The 19,643-nt window shown below is 43.7% G+C and overlaps 1 protein-coding gene and 1 long non-coding RNA gene across 10 annotated transcripts in view; both read right to left on the reverse strand.

Moving 5' to 3' along the window:
* Nucleotides 1-19,643, reverse strand: part of PHKB (phosphorylase kinase regulatory subunit beta) — a 142,534-nt gene that overhangs the window by 61,271 nt on the left and 61,620 nt on the right. For all 9 annotated transcript variants that reach the window (XM_081201136.1, XM_081201137.1, XM_081201140.1 and 6 more), the window contains 2 exons: nucleotides 13,565-13,628; nucleotides 3,010-3,105 (listed from right to left, as the gene is read on the reverse strand). In XM_081201136.1, coding sequence (XP_081057262.1) covers nucleotides 3,010-3,105; nucleotides 13,565-13,628 — 160 coding nt within the window. The remainder of the gene's footprint in view (nucleotides 1-3,009; nucleotides 3,106-13,564; nucleotides 13,629-19,643) is intronic.
* On the reverse strand, nucleotides 6,797-13,546 carry LOC308590941. Its single transcript, XR_014009954.1, has 2 exons — nucleotides 10,667-13,546; nucleotides 6,797-8,435 (listed from the first exon to the last, which is right to left on the reverse strand). It is a non-coding gene; the product is annotated as an uncharacterized lncRNA (long non-coding RNA).

Here is a 19,643-nt window from a genome sequence, read left to right on the forward strand (position 1 = left end):
CTAGCAGTGAAGATTAATGTGTTGCTTAATTTGTGGAAATGCTACCAGATCCAGGAATGAAGAACAAGGCATCATGTCATGACTGTTAATTTTAAGATGATGAACAAGAGCACACTGTGATGCTAATGAAAAGTACCTAACACTAAAATAGCATTCTTGATTAAAGACATCTTATGTCATATTAACTTGGCCTCACAGCAGGGCCTTCCCCAAGAAAATAATCTAAAAGCCAACATGTAAACTACCAACCCCTGTCCTTAAGATCCCCCAAACTATAATTTTTTAGAGGTCTAACACCCAGAGAGGGAAGAAACATGGGCTGTGCCTTCCACCTACACCATTTAGAGACAATGCAGACAACTTATAAGTGTGGATAATATGTTCAGCTCTGGAATTCATGCTGCAAATAGGCCATGAGCTGGAGAACCGAAGTTGATTTGCATGTTTCAGGTGCATGTAATTAATATAAATTTTCATGAACTCAGCAGCAGCCAAACAACATTAAGTATGCATGTTGATTTGGAACTGTTGCCCTCAAATGCAAAAGGCTTAAGTTGGTCCTTGGAAAAAGGAAAGGTCTGGATTTATATATTTTAAAAGATTTATTTATTTTTTAAATACCTCATATACATTTGGCCTGCATTTTATTTTATTAACCACATCTATATGCCTTCCCATTTTAAAACTTATCTCTGTGGTTAGAAGGGCTAGAAGTTCAACCTTAAGAAGAAAAATTGTCAGGTGTGTGACAACTGGCGGGTGTCGGGAGCTGGTCAGCGATAACTCACAAGGTGTCAGTGACGTTAACTCTTTCTTCAAAGAAACAAAACAGTTCAGACCTAGTGGGCACAGCAACTCTTCCCAGTAGATCTTGACCCAATGAGGAAGTTGTGAGGACCGAAGGTCCCCGCCTTCCCACAGCTCTCCTTCCCAAGCAATCTGAGATTCCAACACCTTGCCTGTTTCTGCTCCACCCTCTTCATGACTCTGCTGATTCTGGGAGACCAGGGGCAAAGGGAGCTGTCTGTCACAGGAGGGGGAGACAGCCTGGCTTTCTTATCAGCCTGCTTCATCTCTTGGCCCCCTTCCTCTCATCTCCACTTCTGCCTCTGATTCTGGACTGCTCTCTGCCACAGACTCTTCCTGCTCACTAAACCCTGTTACCTCTTCAGTTTCCAATACCTCCTCTTCTCCGTCTGATCCCTCTGATCACTCATCAGTGTGGTGTAGTGGTTAAGAGCGGTAGTCACGTAATCTGGGAAACCGGGTTCGTGTCTCCGCTCCTCCACATGCAGCTGCTGGGTGACCTTGGGCCAGTCACACTTCTGTGAAGTCTCTCAGCCCCACTCACCTCACAGAGTGTTTGTTGTGGGGGAGGAAGGGAAAGGAGAATGTTAGCCGCTTTGAGACTCCTGAAGGGGAGTGAAAGGCGGGATATCAAATCCAAACTCTTCTTCTTCTTCTTCTTCATCGTTGTCCCACCACCAATCCCCAGGCTCTGGGCCTTCTTCCCTTGGGGGTTCCCCAGCTGGTTCCTCCCACTGCTCCTCTGCATCTAGCCAGTCCATGACAAAAATACAGCTGAGACTCTCAGGGTTTTTACACTCCACACTAGACTCATTCAGTTCTCTTCCTAAAGAACATGGGTTTATGCAAATGTGCTTATTAGAAATAGAAAAGTGCATTATATGTTTCAGTCCAGATGATGAGACTTGTGCATATATGCAGTGTGTGTGTGTGTGTGTGTGTGTGTGTGTGTGTGTGACTTGCAAGACTGAATTTGATGCACAGATTCTCACCAGGATGAGCGTACCACCTAGCCACTTTGAATAGCATGTATGTTCTGATATACATCTAAGAGCACATCCTTATCAGTGTTCACATGCAACTAGTCATGACTTAACAGCTGATTTTATCTTCCGTTTCAGTCAAGGTGATTAAAAAATGAGGTGGAAGAAGATAAATGGATATTCAGGTTTTCCACTTGGGTGCTAACATATATTGTTAGACATCTTAAAGAAAGTTGAAGATGGAGCAATGCTGTTATGGGCAGACCCATACTGTACCATTTAAAGCACATTTAGTGCACATTGAAAGCACATGGCTTCCCACAAAGAATTCGTTTGTTAAGGGTGGTGGGAACTGCAGTTCTGTGAAGGGGAAACTGCAAATCCCAGGATTCTTTCGGAGGAAAGTAATGTGCATTTGATGTACTTTAAATGTATGGTGTGGACCTGCCCTATCATTGTATGATGTGCAAGCAAAGCGATGGGGAGTGGTAGATGGGGTGATCTATTTCCCCTTTGCAAGCAGGGCTCTTTTGGTCTGACAAAGAAGGGAGTGCAGATGAATGGCAAGTGAAGGATGGCAACTGAGCACTAAAGAAGAAATGATGCAGCTATGGGAGGAAATGATTGACATATGTTTGCAACAGGAGCAGTAAACCTAATTTGGTTTGATTTCTAATAATTTGGAAAATTAATAAAAAATGATTTAAAAGAGGGGGGAAAGAAGGGAGTGCAGATTGCGGTCCTGAAAGAAGCCAAGAGGGGTATGGGACCCGGAAAATGTGGCACCCACTTTCAAGCCCCAGGAGCGGGGAAGAAGTGCTCATTCCAAAATGAAAGGATTTTGCTCTTTGCCCTGTTGTGAATGACGTATAGCAGTTATCTAGAAAAATCTCTCTCGTGCAGTAGTACTTAAAACAGCAAATTGTAATTTCTCCCTGACCAGCAGACCTTTAGTTTATCGTGTTTATTTCTTTTATAAACTGTTAGTTTTACCCCTATTTTCATAATTTAATTTCCTCTACTGTTTTTAATGTTGCTACTTTTAAATGAATATTTTATACTCTTATGCAAACCACATATATTATTAAGGGGTTTATAAATCTTGCTTAGCAAATATATATAAAAAACAGACTATTAAACTGGCAGTATAGCTAATAGCTATACCCAGATGCATTTGCTCCATGTTTTGTTAAACTCTGTTTCATCAATAATTACTTACATGGGACCTTGATTCTCGGGGAAGTAATGAGCAAAGAGTTTGTCTGTTCCGGTTGTGGGCATCAAGGTCTACAAATATGACAGACCATGAGCAACCCTGTAAATGGAATAGAAAATTAACACAACATAGGATATAGACAGCCCAAGCCTGGCACAGCAAAGACAAGAAAAGTGAATGGGTTCTTCAAATATTATAATTGCTATCAGCAATCATATACTAGTAAATTCAGATAGACAATGACATTTCCAAAAAAAATGTACATAATACCATTTCACTAATATTAAGGGGATTAAATAGACATTTTAAAACCAGTTAGCAGATAAGAGACTTGAGATTACAGAAACTTAAATCTTCTCATTTTTTTTACCACTATTATTTAATTACACCTCTAGCAAACAGATAAAAGCTTTAATTCTAAAGTCAATAACTTGACGACTAAAAACAATTTGATCAAAGAATACAGATCTGGAAGCAGGATAGTGGTTTGGATGCATCTAGAAAATCCTACTACCAACAAGGAGCTTAAGGAGAATTTGTAGGGATTTTTATTTATGTATTTACGGTATTGCATTTGTATCCCTTTTTTTTTCTCCAAGGAGCTCAAGGTGGCATACATGGTTCTCCCCTTCCTTATCTCCATAACAAACCTGTGAGTTAGGTAAGACTGAGAGACTGGCCCAAGGTCTCACCCAGTGAGCTCCGTGGCTGAGTGGGGATTTGAACCCTGGTCTCCCAGGGCCTAATCCAGCACTTTAAACACTGCATCACACTGGTGATGGTACATCAAATGCAAGACATCAATATGAAAATGCTGTGGGACCACACCTGTTGGGTCAAGAAGCCCCTTCTGGGCCAAAAGTATAAGCCCACCTTGCTGCTGTGTCCTGGGTCAGTTGGCCACTGTGCTGAGAGTGCAAGTGCACTGCCATGGTTTGTAGCTATGGCAATACAGCAGTCCTTGTGCACATGCTCAGTGCTTTACACTTATTTGACAGTGCAACAGATGACAAGATCCACACAAATTAGTAGCAGAAGCTAAAATTGTGCTGTAGTACCACTAATGTGTTACAAACAGTTTTAGCAAAATAGCTGCTTGCCCACCTACTGTGTTTCAGCCTATGAAATATGTCAAAGTCAGAAATTTAATTCTTCGTGAAAAGAAACAAATGAGCTGGAGTGTCTGACAGATGCTCCCATGCTTACTGGATCCGCTAGATCTTGGAAAGAAAACATCGACGTGGTGAAATGACCCTGCCCTCATCCCAACAAAGGAATATGCCAGGGAACCTATTCAATTGCAAGCAAACAACCAGATGTGGAACAGGGGTTTTCAACCTCCTCCCTCCCCATAATGCAGCTTTTGCGAACCATGTGCCTTCCAGATGTTTTGGACTACAACACAACTGTGCTGCCGGGAGCTGATGGGAGTTGTAGGACATTGGCAAAAGCAGCTCTGTGGCTTTCCGTCTTGTTTCAAAAACTGCTCCCAAGGTCAAGGGAACTCTCTGCAATGGGGTATGGAGGCTGCATCCCATGATTTGAACATATTATGAAGCATAGGTCTGACCCTATCAGGTTTGAGGGGGTTCTGGGCAAAGTGGCCTCTGGTGGGCTCTCTCTGACTTGCAGGTTTAGCTGGGGGTAGGGAGACAGCAGAGACAAGAAGCAGGGTTGTGTTCAGTGCCAAGCACTGGGAGCCACCATTTTATTCTGCTACAATGCCCTACGAGTTATGTGTTGTTGGGGCACTATGAGACATTAAAATTGTGGTTTCCACACCTAGCCATCCCGTACAGGGAAACCAGGGCAGGTATCAATGCAGTGCTGTGCCCTGTTGAGACACTGGAACCCTCCTAAAAGCTGCTAAAAGGTGCTGCCTGCTCACGGTGGCCCAGATGCTAGCATTTGTGACTGCATTAGCTCATGTTCATCCCTTGCTACTCTCAAATTTCCCTCCCTTCCCTCTGCTGTCTTTCCTAGGCTTGATTTTAAGCTCCTAGGGGGCAAGGATGTGTGATTCTTTGCTTGTGAAACTGCAGGAAATACCATGTGCACAAAATGTTAGCGTGTAATATATTCTTGAAAGTTACACAAATGTTGAAGGCCACTTAAATTTTATTTTTCAGGTCATTTAAGGTTTATTCCATTTTGTTAATAGAACAGAATTTTACAAGATATAATTTCTTTTGTTTCCTGCCAATCCTAATTTTAGAACTTCTTGATCATTTCTAAATGTTGAGACAGTATTTGTTCATCTAAAAAGTTTAACAACAGCTAGTTTTCTATCAGTCAGAGATCTCACAGAAAAAACAACTGGTTCTGAGTTACTGAATCGCGTACAGTATAATTTCTATCTTGTGCATTTTTTAAAAAAAACCATATTGCAGTATTTCAAAGGCAAACGTAGGTCAACAACCCTAGATTGATTTTTTAAAAGATTTGCAATTATGTCATCTTGCTCCTTAACAGACATGCAAATAGTTCTCAAATATATCTACAGTACATTCATTTACATGGTTTCAAGTGTGTGATCAGTGTGGGGGAGGAATGGGGGGGGAACGATGCTACAAAATCTAACTGCACTGTTTACAGCAACTGCTTCATGATCAGAAAATGTTGTAGCACAGAAAGAGAGCAGCAGCCAGTGATTCCAGATCCAAGGGGAGGGAGAGTAAAATGCATAAAAATAATTAAATGGATAAGCAGAGGCTAGGATTAGGGCAGGTCTATTCAACCCACAATGAATTTTAATGTGTACATGGGATGGTTATTCCATCGAGTGGGAGCCCCAAGTTCCAAATGAAATAGCACAGTGTGTGGTCCTCTGGCCTGGGGGGACAAGGGGCTCAAATTAGCCCCATGGCCCTCACTATCTGGCCTTTGAGACTCTCCCCAAGCCATGCCTCTTCCCTAAATTATGCCCCTCACTGGCTCTGCTCAATGCCTTCAAGTGATTTGGACTGGTTTTAAAGTGCCCTTGAACTGTGATTAACACCCTTTTTTTGCCTGATGGAAGATGTAGAGATTATGTGTGTGTTTGTTTCTGACTTCTGCATGGCTAGAATGCAGCATATTTTGCAAAGGAAAGGGTCACATCCTTTACTTTTCCCACATTTGCCCTGCCCACCATTTGACTGTGCCCTCTTGGACCCTGCCCATGAGGGAATGTGGCCCTCAAGTTGTTGTTCTTCTTTCCTGGAATAGTGCTCTGAAAAGTAACTAAAATTCAGAGGCAGTTTTTGTGAGGATGCAGGGGTTGTTGCTGGAAGCAGATTCCAGTACAGTGGTACCTCAGATTATAGACACTTCAGGCTACAGAGGCTTCAGGTAACAGACTCTGCTAACCCAGAAATAGTACCTGGGGTTAAGAACTTTGCTTCAGGATGAGAACAGAAATCACGCCGCTGCAGCGTGAGGCCCCATTAGCTAAAGTAGTACCTCGGGTTAAGAACAGTTTCAGGTTAAGAACGGACCTCCAGAACAAATTAAATTCTTGACCCGAGCTACCACTGTAAAAGGTTTTGGTTTTCTGAAAAGCAATAACCTCTGTTTTTAATGCACCTATTACTTACTTCTACTGAAACTCATTGGAAATCCTGAAAGTTTAATGAAATGTTTTAGGCATATCATCAAGAAACATGAGCCCAAAGCTTGCTTGAAAGCATGGAACTAGATACATGGATAAGCAAGGGAAAGTCAACAAAAATTACTATACTGTTGTGAGGTGCAATGAGACATGACCCAAGAGAGTTGCTCCAGAAAGGGATGAGAGGAAGTAAGACTACTGTCATTTTCACTTTTTATTACTAGAGAACCACTTCAATCTTGACAGAGAAAAACATTCAGAATTCATCAAGAGCAAACTGAGCACACTGAGCTTTACGCCCACACCATCACACAGGGAGCATGATGAACTCTTCCCTTGTAAAGGGAAAACAACATTTTAATGTGTTTTTTATTGTATGCTTTTATGTATAGTTGTTGTGAACTGCTTTGATAGTTTATAACAAATAAGTGCCCTCTTCCAGGATACTGTAAGTTATAAGTCAATCCACACCCTCCTCCCACCTACTTGGTTTTCCATCTTTTGGCTCCTACCTTGCTCAGTCCCCAAAAGATTGGGAGAGATTTTAGAGTTGGGGGGGTTTTACTGTAAACCCAAGACCTCCCCCAAGCATAAGGATTCCTCTTTTTCAGCAACTCTATTTGAGATCCATTTCTATCAGTACTCACCACTTGTGCTTACTATTACAGGGAGTGATGAGTGTAGGCTAAGCCTAGTGGGAAGTACGCTAGCATAAAATGACAAAACTGAACATGCAAACAAATTGTTTTCAGTTGGGTGGGGGTTCTTTCTGCAGCTTGAAGGATGCTGAGATAGGCCATTCCTCAGTGACCTCCAGCTGGGTGCCTCAACACCACAAATCTCCACCAGGACAGTTGTTGGGACAACCGTGAGAAATTAAAGAAGTTGTCCTGGGCTAGTGGTCCATGAGGAAATTCCAGTAGCATTAAGGATTAGTGGCAGAAGTGGCATGGAGAAATCATATTCAGTATAAAATATAGCAAGGAGAGTACCTGTTACTCTTGGAGGGAAATAGCCATATAATCTATGTTAAGCCTTGGGGACAAAGGCTATGTTTTGTATAGGAGCAGCAGGGAAGAACTGGATCATAACAGCATACCACTTACTGATGCCAAAAGTGAAAAGCAGTTAACCACCACAGAATTTGTTGACAGGAGGCCCAGAGAGGCCCTCAAAAAGTCCGAAAAGTGAGGACAGCAGTGGCCATGACTTTCAAGGGCTACATTTTTTACCCAAAGGCCTTCATGCAAAGTGGGTCACCCCAAAGGGTTAACACCAGGGGGGCAGGGTTCTGGTCTCTGTGAATGCTGATCCATGAATTATATGAGGAGCTGGTAGGAAGAATGTGCCTAGAAGTGCTGCTTGGGCTGGAAAGGTTGCAGCTGTCTACAGTGAAGACTACAATTCAGCTGGCTGAAGAGGATTAATTATATTAACTGAGTGGTAGGGATTGGACTCGGCTATTAATTTCTTGAGTAGATTTTTTAAGTAGTTGAGTGGCTAAACAGTAATTTAATGATTACCTTGATATATAGTGCAATTAATATTTGTCATTACTGACTATAGCTCAACTGTTCTGGTTCAAGAGGAGTCAATGTGGTGTCATCCAGATGTTGTTGGATTACAACTTGCACCATACAATGCTGGTTGGGGCTGGCAGGAGCTGGAGTCCAACATCTGGGAGGGCTCCATGTTTGGTTCTTGTGCTGGTTAAAGTCCTGTACTGGTATTATACAGGTGATGGGGGTGAAAGGAGTGAATTAGAAAAGGAGGAGAAGGGAGAAAGAGGTGCTGTGGTGATGGACAATGGAGGTGTTGACCAGGGCAAAGATTCTCACCCCTTGCCTTTTCCTGTAAGACCTATTACAGTCGTTAAGAGTCGTCAACAGGCTCATCTCAGCTATCTGCCAATCTCCAATTCCCACCACCCTTCTGAGTAATACCCCTCCCCACCTTCTCACTATATAGAAAGATCTGGCAACTTCTGTTTCAGTGTACAGTGGTGCCTCGCAAGACGAAATTAATTCGTTCCGCAATTCTCTTCGTCTTGCGGGTTTTTCGTCTTGCGATGCACGGTTTCCCATAGGAATGCATTGAAAATCAATTAATGCGTTCCTAGGGAAACCACCTTCAGGCCAGGTCCGGGGACAGTCTGTCCCCGGACCTCTTCTGAAGGCTGGGGGGCGGGACAAGGGCTTTTCTTCCCACCCCCAGCATTTTAAAAAACCCTGGGACAGCGGAGGACTTCTCCGCTGTCCGGGGGATCTTAAAATGCTGGCGGGCGGCATTTTAAAATCGCCCCGGACAGCGGAGGACTTCTCCGCTGTCCGGGGCGATTTAAAAGCCCCTGGGAAGGCAGGCAGGGGGGAGCAAAGACTTTCGCCCCCTGCCCGCCTTCAGAAGGTGTTCCCACCCACCCGCCCGGCTTCGCAGCAGCGCTACGAAGCCCGGCAGCTGGGGCAGCTGTTCCTGCCCCCCTCCCCCCTTCGGAACATCGTTCCGAAGTGGGGCGGCTGGGGCAGCTGTTCCCGCCCCACCTCCCCACTTCGGAACAGCGTTCGGAAGTGGGGCGGATGGGGCAGCTGTTCCTGCCCCCCTCCCCCCTTCGGAACATCGTTCCGAAGTGGGGCGGCTGGGGCAGCTGTTCCCGCCCCACCTCCCCACTTCGGAACAGCGTTCGGAAGTGGGGCGGATGGGGCAGCTGTTCCTGCCCCCCTCCCCCCTTCGGAACATCGTTCCGAAGTGGGGCGGATGGGGCAGATGTTCCCGCCCCCCTTCGGAACATCGTTCCGAAGTGGGGCGGCTGGGGCAGCTGTTCCCGCCCCCCTCCCCCCTTCGGAACATCGTTCCGAAGTGGGGCGGCTGGGGCAGATGTTCCCGCCCCCCCGCCCCCCTTCGGAACATCGTTCCGAAGGGGGGCGGCTGGGGCAGCTGTTCCCGCCCCACCTCCCCCCTTCGGAACATCGTTCCGAAGTGGGGCGGATGGGGCAGCTGTTCCCGCCCCACCTCCCCCCTTCGGAACATCGTTCCGAAGAGGGGCGGATGGGGCAGCTGTTCCCGCCCCACCCCCCCACTTCGGAACATCGTTCCGAAGTGGGGCGGCTGGGGCAGCTGTTCCCGCCCCCCTCCCCCCTTCGGAACATCGTTCCGAAGTGGGGCGGCTGGGGCAGATGTTCCCGCCCCACCTCCCCCCTTCGGAACATCGTTCCGAAGTGGGGCGGCTGGGGCAGCTGTTCCCGCCCCACCTCCCCCCTTCGGAACAGCGTTCCGAAGTGGGGCGGATGGGGCAGCTGTTCCCGCCCCACCTCCCCCCTTCGGAACATCGTTCCGAAGTGGGGCGGCTGGGGTAGCTGTTCCCGCCCCCCCTCCCCCCTTCGGAACATCGTTCCGAAGTGGGGCGGATGGGGCAGCTGTTCCCGCCCCACCTCCCCCCTTCGGAACATCGTTCCGAAGAGGGGCGGCTGGGGCAGCTGTTCCCGCCCCACCCCCCCACTTCGGAACATCGTTTTAAAATGCTGGGGGTCGGCAGCGAACGCTCCCGACCCCCAGCATTTTAAAACCTCCCCGGGACAGAGACTTCTCTGCTGTCCCTTGGAGATTTTAAAATGCTGGGGGTCGGCAGCGAACGCTTCGCTCCCGCCCGCCAGCATTTTAAGATCGCCCGGGGCAGGTGGGGGGAAGGCAGGCGGGGGGAGCAAAGACTTTTGCCCCCCGCCGGCCTTCAGAAGAGGTCCTCTTCTGAAGGCCGGCTGTGGGCGAAAGTCTTTGCTCCCGACCGCCAGCATTTCCCTATGGGCTTTCGTCTTGCGATGCAAGCCCATAGGGAAATTCGTCTTGCGAAGCGCCTCCAAAACAGAAAACCCTTTCGTCTTGCGGGTTTTCCGTCTTGCGAGGCATTCGTCTTGCGGGGTACCACTGTATCTGAAGAAGTGTGCATGCACACGAAAGCTTATACCAAGAACTAACTTAGTTGGTCTTTAAGGTGCTACAGGAAGGAATTATTATTATATTTTTTTTTGACTATGGCAGACCAACACGGCTACCTATCTGTAAGGGCAAAGATGGTTAGACATTTTAGTTCTATCCATCTTCCAGCATTACAAATATTTTAGGCTTATCTTAGCCCTCACGGGGCTGAAGCAAAAAATGCTAAGGTCAGTCAATGGAAAGGTCTTGTTATCATTGGCCTTATCCTAGAAGGACATGCCAACTTGGCCTGTATAAATGAAATGTGGTTGGATGAAGGGAGGTGTAAATCTCCCTAGGTTTCTAGGTCAGTGTCAACCATGCTTTGAGAGGTGGGAAAATGGAGTAGCTGTGACCGTTAAGGATTTCATTTCCCTGGTCAGGTACTTTATCCTGCAGTTACATTAGACATTAGAAACTCAAGACAGGAGTGGGATTTAGCTGGTGCAGTATCCACCCTATTGCCTAACAGTCTTCCTCCCTGAGTTGACAGAGGTAGTCTCAGAGGTGGTGTTGAGGACCCACCCCCTCAAGACTTTTGGTCTTCAGGGACTTCAACATATATGCTGAAGCTGACTTGCCTGGAGTGAATCAGGAGTTTATGGCCTCCATGACCATCATGGGCCTGTCTCATGTATCTAGCCCAATGCACACAGCAGGACACACCTTAGATCTGGTCTTCTGTACTGGGGTAGGGGATAAACGTAACGTAAGGCAATAAGGCCTAAGTCATGGATTTCATGGATCCATTTTGTAAAACAAATCAGCTCTATATTCATGGAAAGCATTCAGAGAGCAAGAAGGATGAGCTCTGTTATTTCAAGGCCAAACAGAGGTTACTTGCAAACGCTCAAGCTTCCAAATCCCCCAGATTAAGACATAGTTAAATTAAAGATGAAAGGTTCTTTTTTCCTGGTAGCTGTTTACACTTTGCCCTGTGCTCACCATAAGGATCCAGTTAAAACTAAGCTGAATCCCTTTAAGAAGCCTTAAGCTTTTCAGATAAGTGTGTCTGCTGCTCTGCATGCCAGTGGTCTCTTTGACAGTGGTGTCCTCAGATTAAACAAAGGCGACAATATTTCCACAAAAAGAAACTGATACCATGGGGGGGGGTGTATGTCACTAATCCTTAAGAAACCCTTAGTGCCTTGGTTTTCTTTTCTTTTTTACCATTTGTACAGTCTTCCTATATATAGCTAATAATAACTTTACTAATGTGTAGCTATATAGCTATCTGGGACGCAGGTGGCGCTGTGGGTTAAACCACAGAGCCTAGGACTTGCCGATCAGAAGGTCGGTGGTTCAAATCTTCATGACGGGGTGAGCTCCCGTTGCTCGGTCCCTGCTCCTGCCAACCTAGCAGTTCGAAAGCAGTCAAAGTGCAAGTAGATAAATAAGTACCGCTCCGGCGGGAAGGTAAACAGCGTTTCCATGCACTGCTCTGTTTCGCCAGAAGCAGCTTAGTCACGCTGACCACATGACCAGGAAGCTGTACGCCGGCTCCCTCGGCCAATAAAGCGAGATGAGCGCTGCAACCCCAGAGTCGGCCACGACTGGACCTAATGGTCAGGGGTCCCTTTACCTTTTTATATAGCTATCTATCCTGCACTTTTGATTTGTAAATGAAAACAGCTCATTTCATGTGGGGGAAACCCAACGCACACAACATGATTAATACTTTATCAATTTATTGCACTTTTAGTAGAATTAATTCACACTAGAGTAGGAAAGCCAATATTTTTAGACAATAAATGTACAAGATAAACACATACATAAGTATATAAACCACGTGTCTGAAATAGTACAGGAAAGCAATCCTGAAGCTGTTTTAACTCTTTCAGTGAGCTCAAATATTCCTCTGCAGTGAGGAAGGAAATGGGGAAGCCTCCACATTGTCTCTTTGCACACAAATCCTGTCTTAAGGGCATATTTGTGTATGAATAGGGTGAGCCTGTGACCTGGATTCAGGAACTAAGTATTTAGCATCTCAAATGGAATAGCCAAGCTGCCCAGGTAAAGCAATCAGTGACCATTATCAGGTGTCCTGACAAACAGGATTTCTATTGGAGACCGCCTTCTTCTGTGATGTATGTATGATGTTTTGGGGGGTGGTCTTGAGCTACAGGGTGGACAATTTCAAAAGTCTATATAAGGTCTTGCACACCATGATTCATGCATGCATGAAAGGTATCTGAAGAAGTGTGCATCTGAAGTAATCTGAAGAAGTGTGCATGCACACAAAGCTTACACCAGAACAAACTTAGTTGGTCTCTAAGGTGCTACTGGACAATTTTTTATTATTTTTTATTTTTACTTCTGAAAATGGTTCTATTGTGAAACAATTCTAAACTAGGGACATACGGATCGCACACAAGGCATTAGACCTTTTCCCTTTGTGCTTTTGCCTTTTCTTTTCATTTTTAATGGCCATATAATACGTAGAGAGTGAGACAGAGCTAGGACCAGTTTCTGTGATAATCAAGAGAAGGCTATGCATATCAAAGCAGATTTGGAGCAATTAATGAAAAGCATGGCTATTCAATGGATTCCCAAATTATCTGATAGGGGGTATGGGGGGAGACCCTTAAGAAGGTCAGTAAAAGAAAGTGATGGTGTACTGTATCAGAGGCTGAAAACAGAAAAATGGAAAGAGTATTTGTATAAGCAGCCAGAGCTGTTTAATGTCTTGATCAAAAGACTAGAACAGCAAAAAATTTATACTTTTCATTTTCACAAGAGTTAAATAAATGACTGAAAGGAAAAGTAACTTCTGTTAACTGAGGAAAGAGCTGGTTCTGTTAGCCTTTGAATCCTGTATCTAAAGTAGAAAGAAATAATTTGTTAGCCTAGTTCTTTAAAAAAGAATAATAGAAAATTGGAGAGTGAACAGGCTTTACCATATGGATATTAGGTGTCCTTTGATCTGCAATGAAAGCAATTTACTGAAGAACAAGCAGTTAATTAAAAATGGAAAATGAACAAATACTTAAATATTTTTACTACCTGATTGCCAAAGAGGTTGAATCCATTAATTGCTTCTAGGGCTGCTTTTGCTAACCCAACAGAACTGAAAAAGAGAGGAGAAGAAGAAATAAAAGTTTGTTACGCTCACAACTCTGGAAATAAAATCCAACTCCCTCAAGGCTACCTTGCTCATCAGATCTGTTCTTGCTGAGGAACTGAAAAAAACCAAACTAGAGTAAAATGATGATATAGTAGGCTTATTCTTTACTATTTTTCAGCAGTTTATCCTTAAAGGTCACTGGCCATCTGTTATATATAGGGAGTCACCTTGTGTTTGGACATCTGGGGCTATGGGTTTGAAGGTCTTGCTGAGAGGGCACCAGTGACAGGAAAAATATCAGTGCTCTATGTGCTCATCTTTCAAGAGCCTGATGATAAAGCACTGGCAGCTTTTGCACATGTGAACTTATTTATTCCACTTTATCCCACCTTTCCCTCAAGGAGTCCAAGGTTGTGTACATGGTTTTCTCCCTCTCCATTTTATCTTCAGCACAACCCTGTGAGGTAGGTTAGGCTGAGAGAAGATGGCTGGTCCGAGGCAACCCAGCACCATCGCTAGACATGGAACTTGGCAGAATAGCACCACATGCATAAAACCTAAATTTTGCCAGGCTGGGCAGCAGGGAGAGGCAATAACAGGAGGGATGGCAATAGTGAGGGTAAGCTTCATTTCAGCTGGGGTGAGGACTAAAGAGCTGAAGAGCAAATATTTCTAAAAAGCAGAAAAGATGGGAGGTTATTGTTGATGTTAGCACTTATTAGTTGCTTGTTACCCTAAGAAGGTCTCCGAATGACTTAAAATAAATAAACACAAATAAATTATACCATAAAAGAGACTAAAGAAAAGTAATATAAATCAGTGACATTGTTTATCATTTAGTGAACACACTCCAACAGACAGTAAATCTGGCAGCACACTAACAATGAAACATAATCAACTCAATCAATCAAAGGCCTGGGGAAAAAGAATAAGTGCTTCTACCACTATCATGGCAGCCCACACTGTGTTGGCTTTAAGACCGTACATCAGGAAATGAACAGACAGACAGGGATGAGGGACCTTTGGCCCTTCAGGTGTAGCTGGACTCCAACTTCTCTCAGCGCCAGCTGGCATGGCTAACAATTGTGGATTGTGGAGTCCAACCTCTGGAGGGTCAAAAGTTCCCAACCCCTGTTCTACACCAAGGCAATATATGACTATCCGACCTCCTCCAACATCATATTGCGGTCACATTCTTTGCTGAGGAAGACATATTCTGACAGTTGAAACATTTCTGGTCTAGTTAATTGGGCATTACCCTGTCCCTTTTAAAATAAACACCTCATTAATATCTACAGAGAATATCTATTTTATGAACCCGAACATCACCAGCTGTTTCCGTGAAATTAAATCATTAAGAATAGGTGGTAGATGGACTGATGGTTCATTTGTGTGCACCCTGAGGTTATCTGGTGATTATTTAGCAGCGATTGCAAATGTTCACAATGGAGGGTTGTTGTTGAGTTACACACACACACACACACACACACAGGTGGGTCAGAGATCAGGAGACAACAATAGATAGGAGAAGGGGCTGCAGCTCAGCTGTAGAACACCAACTTTGCACACAGAAGGTCCCACGTTCAATTTGCCATTATCACCACATAAAAATAATATTTAAATTGTTCAGTGAAACCTGAGTAAACTGCTGCCCGTCAGAATGGCAATACTGAACAAGATATGGTAGTTCATACAGGCCAGTGCATGTACATGGGTCTGGTGTGTTCTGGGTGTAAAGCCCTTCATTAAGGTAACTATCACTATCATTTTATGAGGGATAGCGGTGAGGGAAAAGTAAAGTAACTTAATGTAAAAATGGCACTGACAACAGACCCTAAGATCAAAGTAGAAAGCAATGATGGATTTAACCTTGGCCTTCACATTCAGTAGCATGCAGGCATTTAGAAAATTAAAGCCCAGTCTGTAATACAGATACTAAATACAAGATGGAAAAACTGATCGGATTCAAATTAAAAGCAACCTTAGCCTGATGATTTTACTGCAACCTCACAGAAGCAAGAATGGAAATGGGAACAAACGTCTTGCTGCGTGTAGCATATTTATCATAAATACAGCTTCTGTCGGAACATTTTCATTAACAGCTTACCATGAAACATTGATTTTAGACTCTTCCTTTATTTCTAACCGTCACACCAATAGGTTTCAAAGCCTTTCAGAAGCAGTGCCAGGAAAAGAAGAGAGAGAAAAGGCTTGTGGGGTTTAATTCTAATTGGTTCAACAAGGAAAAGCTGATTAGGTTGGCTACAAAACTCCGCTCTAAGCAGCTGCCATCAAAGGTTGGTGAAACTCCACAATTTTCTATCTTCTGCTGATTAGAAGTTATTGTTATCCAGATAATGGGATGACACATTAACAGAAGCTGGACTGGCGAGCATGCTGTTTCACTAAGAGCAAGCCTCTAAAAGCAGTGAAAGCCAATCTCTAGGGTTAATGAGCCACAAGCAAATTCAAAATATTAGACAGTGCCATGATGGGGCCTGAGCTACACAATGAGGTGGTGCAGTAGACCAAAGTTTTGACACTGTGGGTGGGATTACTTTTTTTGAATGCCCCCTGCAATGTAAATAAAAGGGTTCCTGCAAATGGAAAGGTTCTACATCTGGGAAAAAGTATGTAGCCCTCTCTTAATGTATTTGATTTATACTTGCGGGAAGGGTTTTTTGGGAGGTGCCAGGCCTGTAGGACTGAGCCAATCCTTTCTTTCAAGTTTCTTTTTATCTGTTGCTCTTGGGACTGGATTTCGTTTATTTTGGGAATATATTTCTTTAATGGTTTTTAATGTGATGTGAGCCTCCCTGAGTGCTGTTTTACAAGGAGCAGGTAGGAGATAAATACTTTAAATTAATAATAAAATAAATATATAAAAATCAAGTAGTTTCTCTTTCAGCTCATTCTTCCAGCCCAATTCCTATCTATCTATCTATCTATCTATCTATCTATCTATCTATCTATCTATCTATCTAAAAAGTTTATTCAAAGAGCAGCAAATCTAAAATGGATGAGCACACAAACTTCACAAAAAAAATCTTCTCCAGGAACTACAGGTACAGCAGTTCAGTAAAAGTGTAATAATACCAAGCCATGATAAACTCATCACTTGGATAATCACTTGCATTAGTTATTAATGGAGACCTCCCTGTTTAAACCAGCAAAAATGAGTAGCTTTTTCAGAAACAAGCTTAGCCAACTGGTACAGTTCCCCTAGTTTAAGACATCAACTGCGGCAGAAATATAAAGAAAAGGGAACAGACAATACACTGCAATGAGGAACAACAACATTAGCTGCTGCCTTTTGTCTACACACAGGGCGTAGACACCAATAAAATGAATACAAGAGCTCGTTAGAGGTGCCAATATACCCCGCTAACAGGAGCTAGCAAGTCTGAAGAATGCCAAAGAGCTATTTCCAAGAACAAGCTCTGTGATTAAGTATTATGGCTGCTGTAAAATTTTGGGCACTTGATTGATGCCTTCATGATTGCTGGAGAAAAAAGATATGAAAGACAAGGCACTTCACTACTAAATTACAGTCCATTGTCTTCTGGGCATCTTTAATTGCAGGCTCCAAGGATTAATATAAGAAACATGCAATCAGAGCTAAAGACTTCAGGAAAGGTGCAGGTTTCGAAGGATATGGGAAGATTGTCCTTTAACTGCATGAGCCAAAACTCCCCCAAATTACGAAAGGGATAGGAGTTATTTACTTATTTATTTATTTAATACATTTCTATCCCACTTTTCTCCCAAGTTGGGATTCAAGATGGTTTACAACATCTTTAAAACATCATAACAAAATACAAAGTAATAAAAACAAACTTGTTAAAATCCAATAGAACACATTTAGAACCAGCATTAAAATATTGATGGCAGTGACAGCAGCTCAGTAATCCACATTGTCCGCACCTAGTTTTCAAAACCCTATCCGACGTTACCTTGTTGACACTAAAAGCCCCTTGGAAGCTAGTTAAGATTTTCCAAAATTTCAGTTACAGCCACTGCAAGAGTAAAAGCTGCTGTCCTCAAATTGCCTCCCATCCTGGCTGTTCACCCAGCTCACAAGTTCTTTGCATGCTTACAGCTGCCTGCTGAATTCTTCACTCATTCAGGACGTGCTGGTTTCCAGCCACTACTAATTAGGTGATCAAAGGCAACAAATCCAGACTAGATATATGGGATTAAAAAGAAAGAAAAAGCTTTCAGACAGAAAACAAAGAAACTAGGTTACAAGCAACGTAAAGAAACCCAGCTACTAAGACTCGGATTCAATTACTGAGAACCTCAGAAACCTACTATGTATCCTGAGTATAATTTCCCCATGTTCACAAATGATGAATCTGTGTGAAACGTTGGGAACAGTGCTAAACAGCAATAAAGAAAATAAAAGAAACCATACGTAGGTGTTTGGGACTGAAAGCTACATTAAAAAGGCAGCCAAGCAGACAAACAAAATAACCCTAATAGGGACAGGCAGCATGACAGCAGCATATTAGCTGTAGAACAAAGGAGAACAAGTTGAAGATTCCGGTGCCTTTCTAAAGCTCCGGAGTACAAAGATGCTGCATTTCAGAAACACCACTATTATCAGTAACACAGATGGGAGATGTCAACAGTGTTTTTGCAGAGGTATTCAGCAGATGCTTGGGAACAGCTTGATCAAAATGGTTACAGGACAAATGAATACTTCAGGAGCTCGAACACATGGGACGGAATCGTACGATTCTAGCGAGATGTTGCAAAGCTTGCTGTTCAAAAATCAGCGGATGATTGCAGACCGGCAAATCTTCCTCGCTGAAAATTCAGCAGTAAAAGCTGTGCTGTCTGCAAGAAATGTTATGAAACTATTTTTCACAAGGAGCCCAAAATACAAGGTTTTGATTTTGTGTGGGTTTGAGACTGCCCCCCCCCCCGGAATTTCAAAGTGCGGTGCATTTTTGAAAGTATAGACATGGCTGGTAATTATCACACTCTATTAGGGTGCAGCTCTCTTTAAATGAGCAGTCTTACTAGGCAGGACCAACAGTAATTTAGAAAACATGGCATTCCTCTTTCATGAATTTGTGTCGGGCACAGATTTGGGGACCTGATCTAGAATCCCCAGGGATGGCTTTCCCTGGTCCAGCTTTTCAGGGCTGTTTTATTCTCTCACTAGTATTTAAGGTTACATCACCCCAGGGTTGCATTGGCTGGTCCATGTATTATCACTTGGACCCCAACTACAAAATTCAGGCTGCACAGGTGTTAGTAATCTGATTTATTAAGAGGCTTCCAAACAGCTCCCAGCCAAGACACTTAATGCAAGTGTGCAGAGCTGGGTTACCCTTAAAGGGACAGTGAACAGTTAATTTGTTGTGCCTAAATACAGAACAGTCAAGTTATCAATGTGTCAGTAGGAAGAACTGTCTAACTAACTTCTAAGGTTTGCCTGACCTTACCCTCAGGTTGTTCTCTGCGCTTATTCCCATGTACTCCCTGAAATGCTATCCATTTCTGACCCTTGACTCAGTTATTGGCATGACTCTTCTAATTACTGACACGGGCATATGGCTCCTGCTACTAACCCTTCCACACAGCAAACTGAATTGGTTTTTCATAACACTCTGATCTGTCACAATCTGTCTCACGGCTATCAGGTGCACACCTAATGAAGAGCAGAATTCTCTTTCCCCATACTAACTAATTGGGCAGGGAGAGAGAAAAGTCTCCTTTGGTCAGTTGTTTCCTCATTTTTTTTTCCTTTGCTATGGCTACATTTGTTAAACCTGAAACAAATATTTTGCAGGTTTAAAAGATAGCTGATAGAACTGTATTGCTGTGCCACAGCTCAAGATTACAGGGGGAAAACGCAGCCTGAATGGTTCCTACAACTTTCAAGGATCTGACTGGTGCCAAAACACCTTAAATCTGCTTTGAATGTAATGGTTTGGCCCTCAGGGTCATTATCTATCATTTATCTATCTATCTAATAATACCACTTGATCGTAGAAAAAACCCTCAAAG

The sequence above is a fragment of the Podarcis bocagei genome, assembly GCF_964188305.1.
Source record: "Podarcis bocagei genome assembly, chromosome: 7".
Taxonomy (NCBI): Eukaryota; Metazoa; Chordata; class Lepidosauria; order Squamata; family Lacertidae; genus Podarcis; species Podarcis bocagei.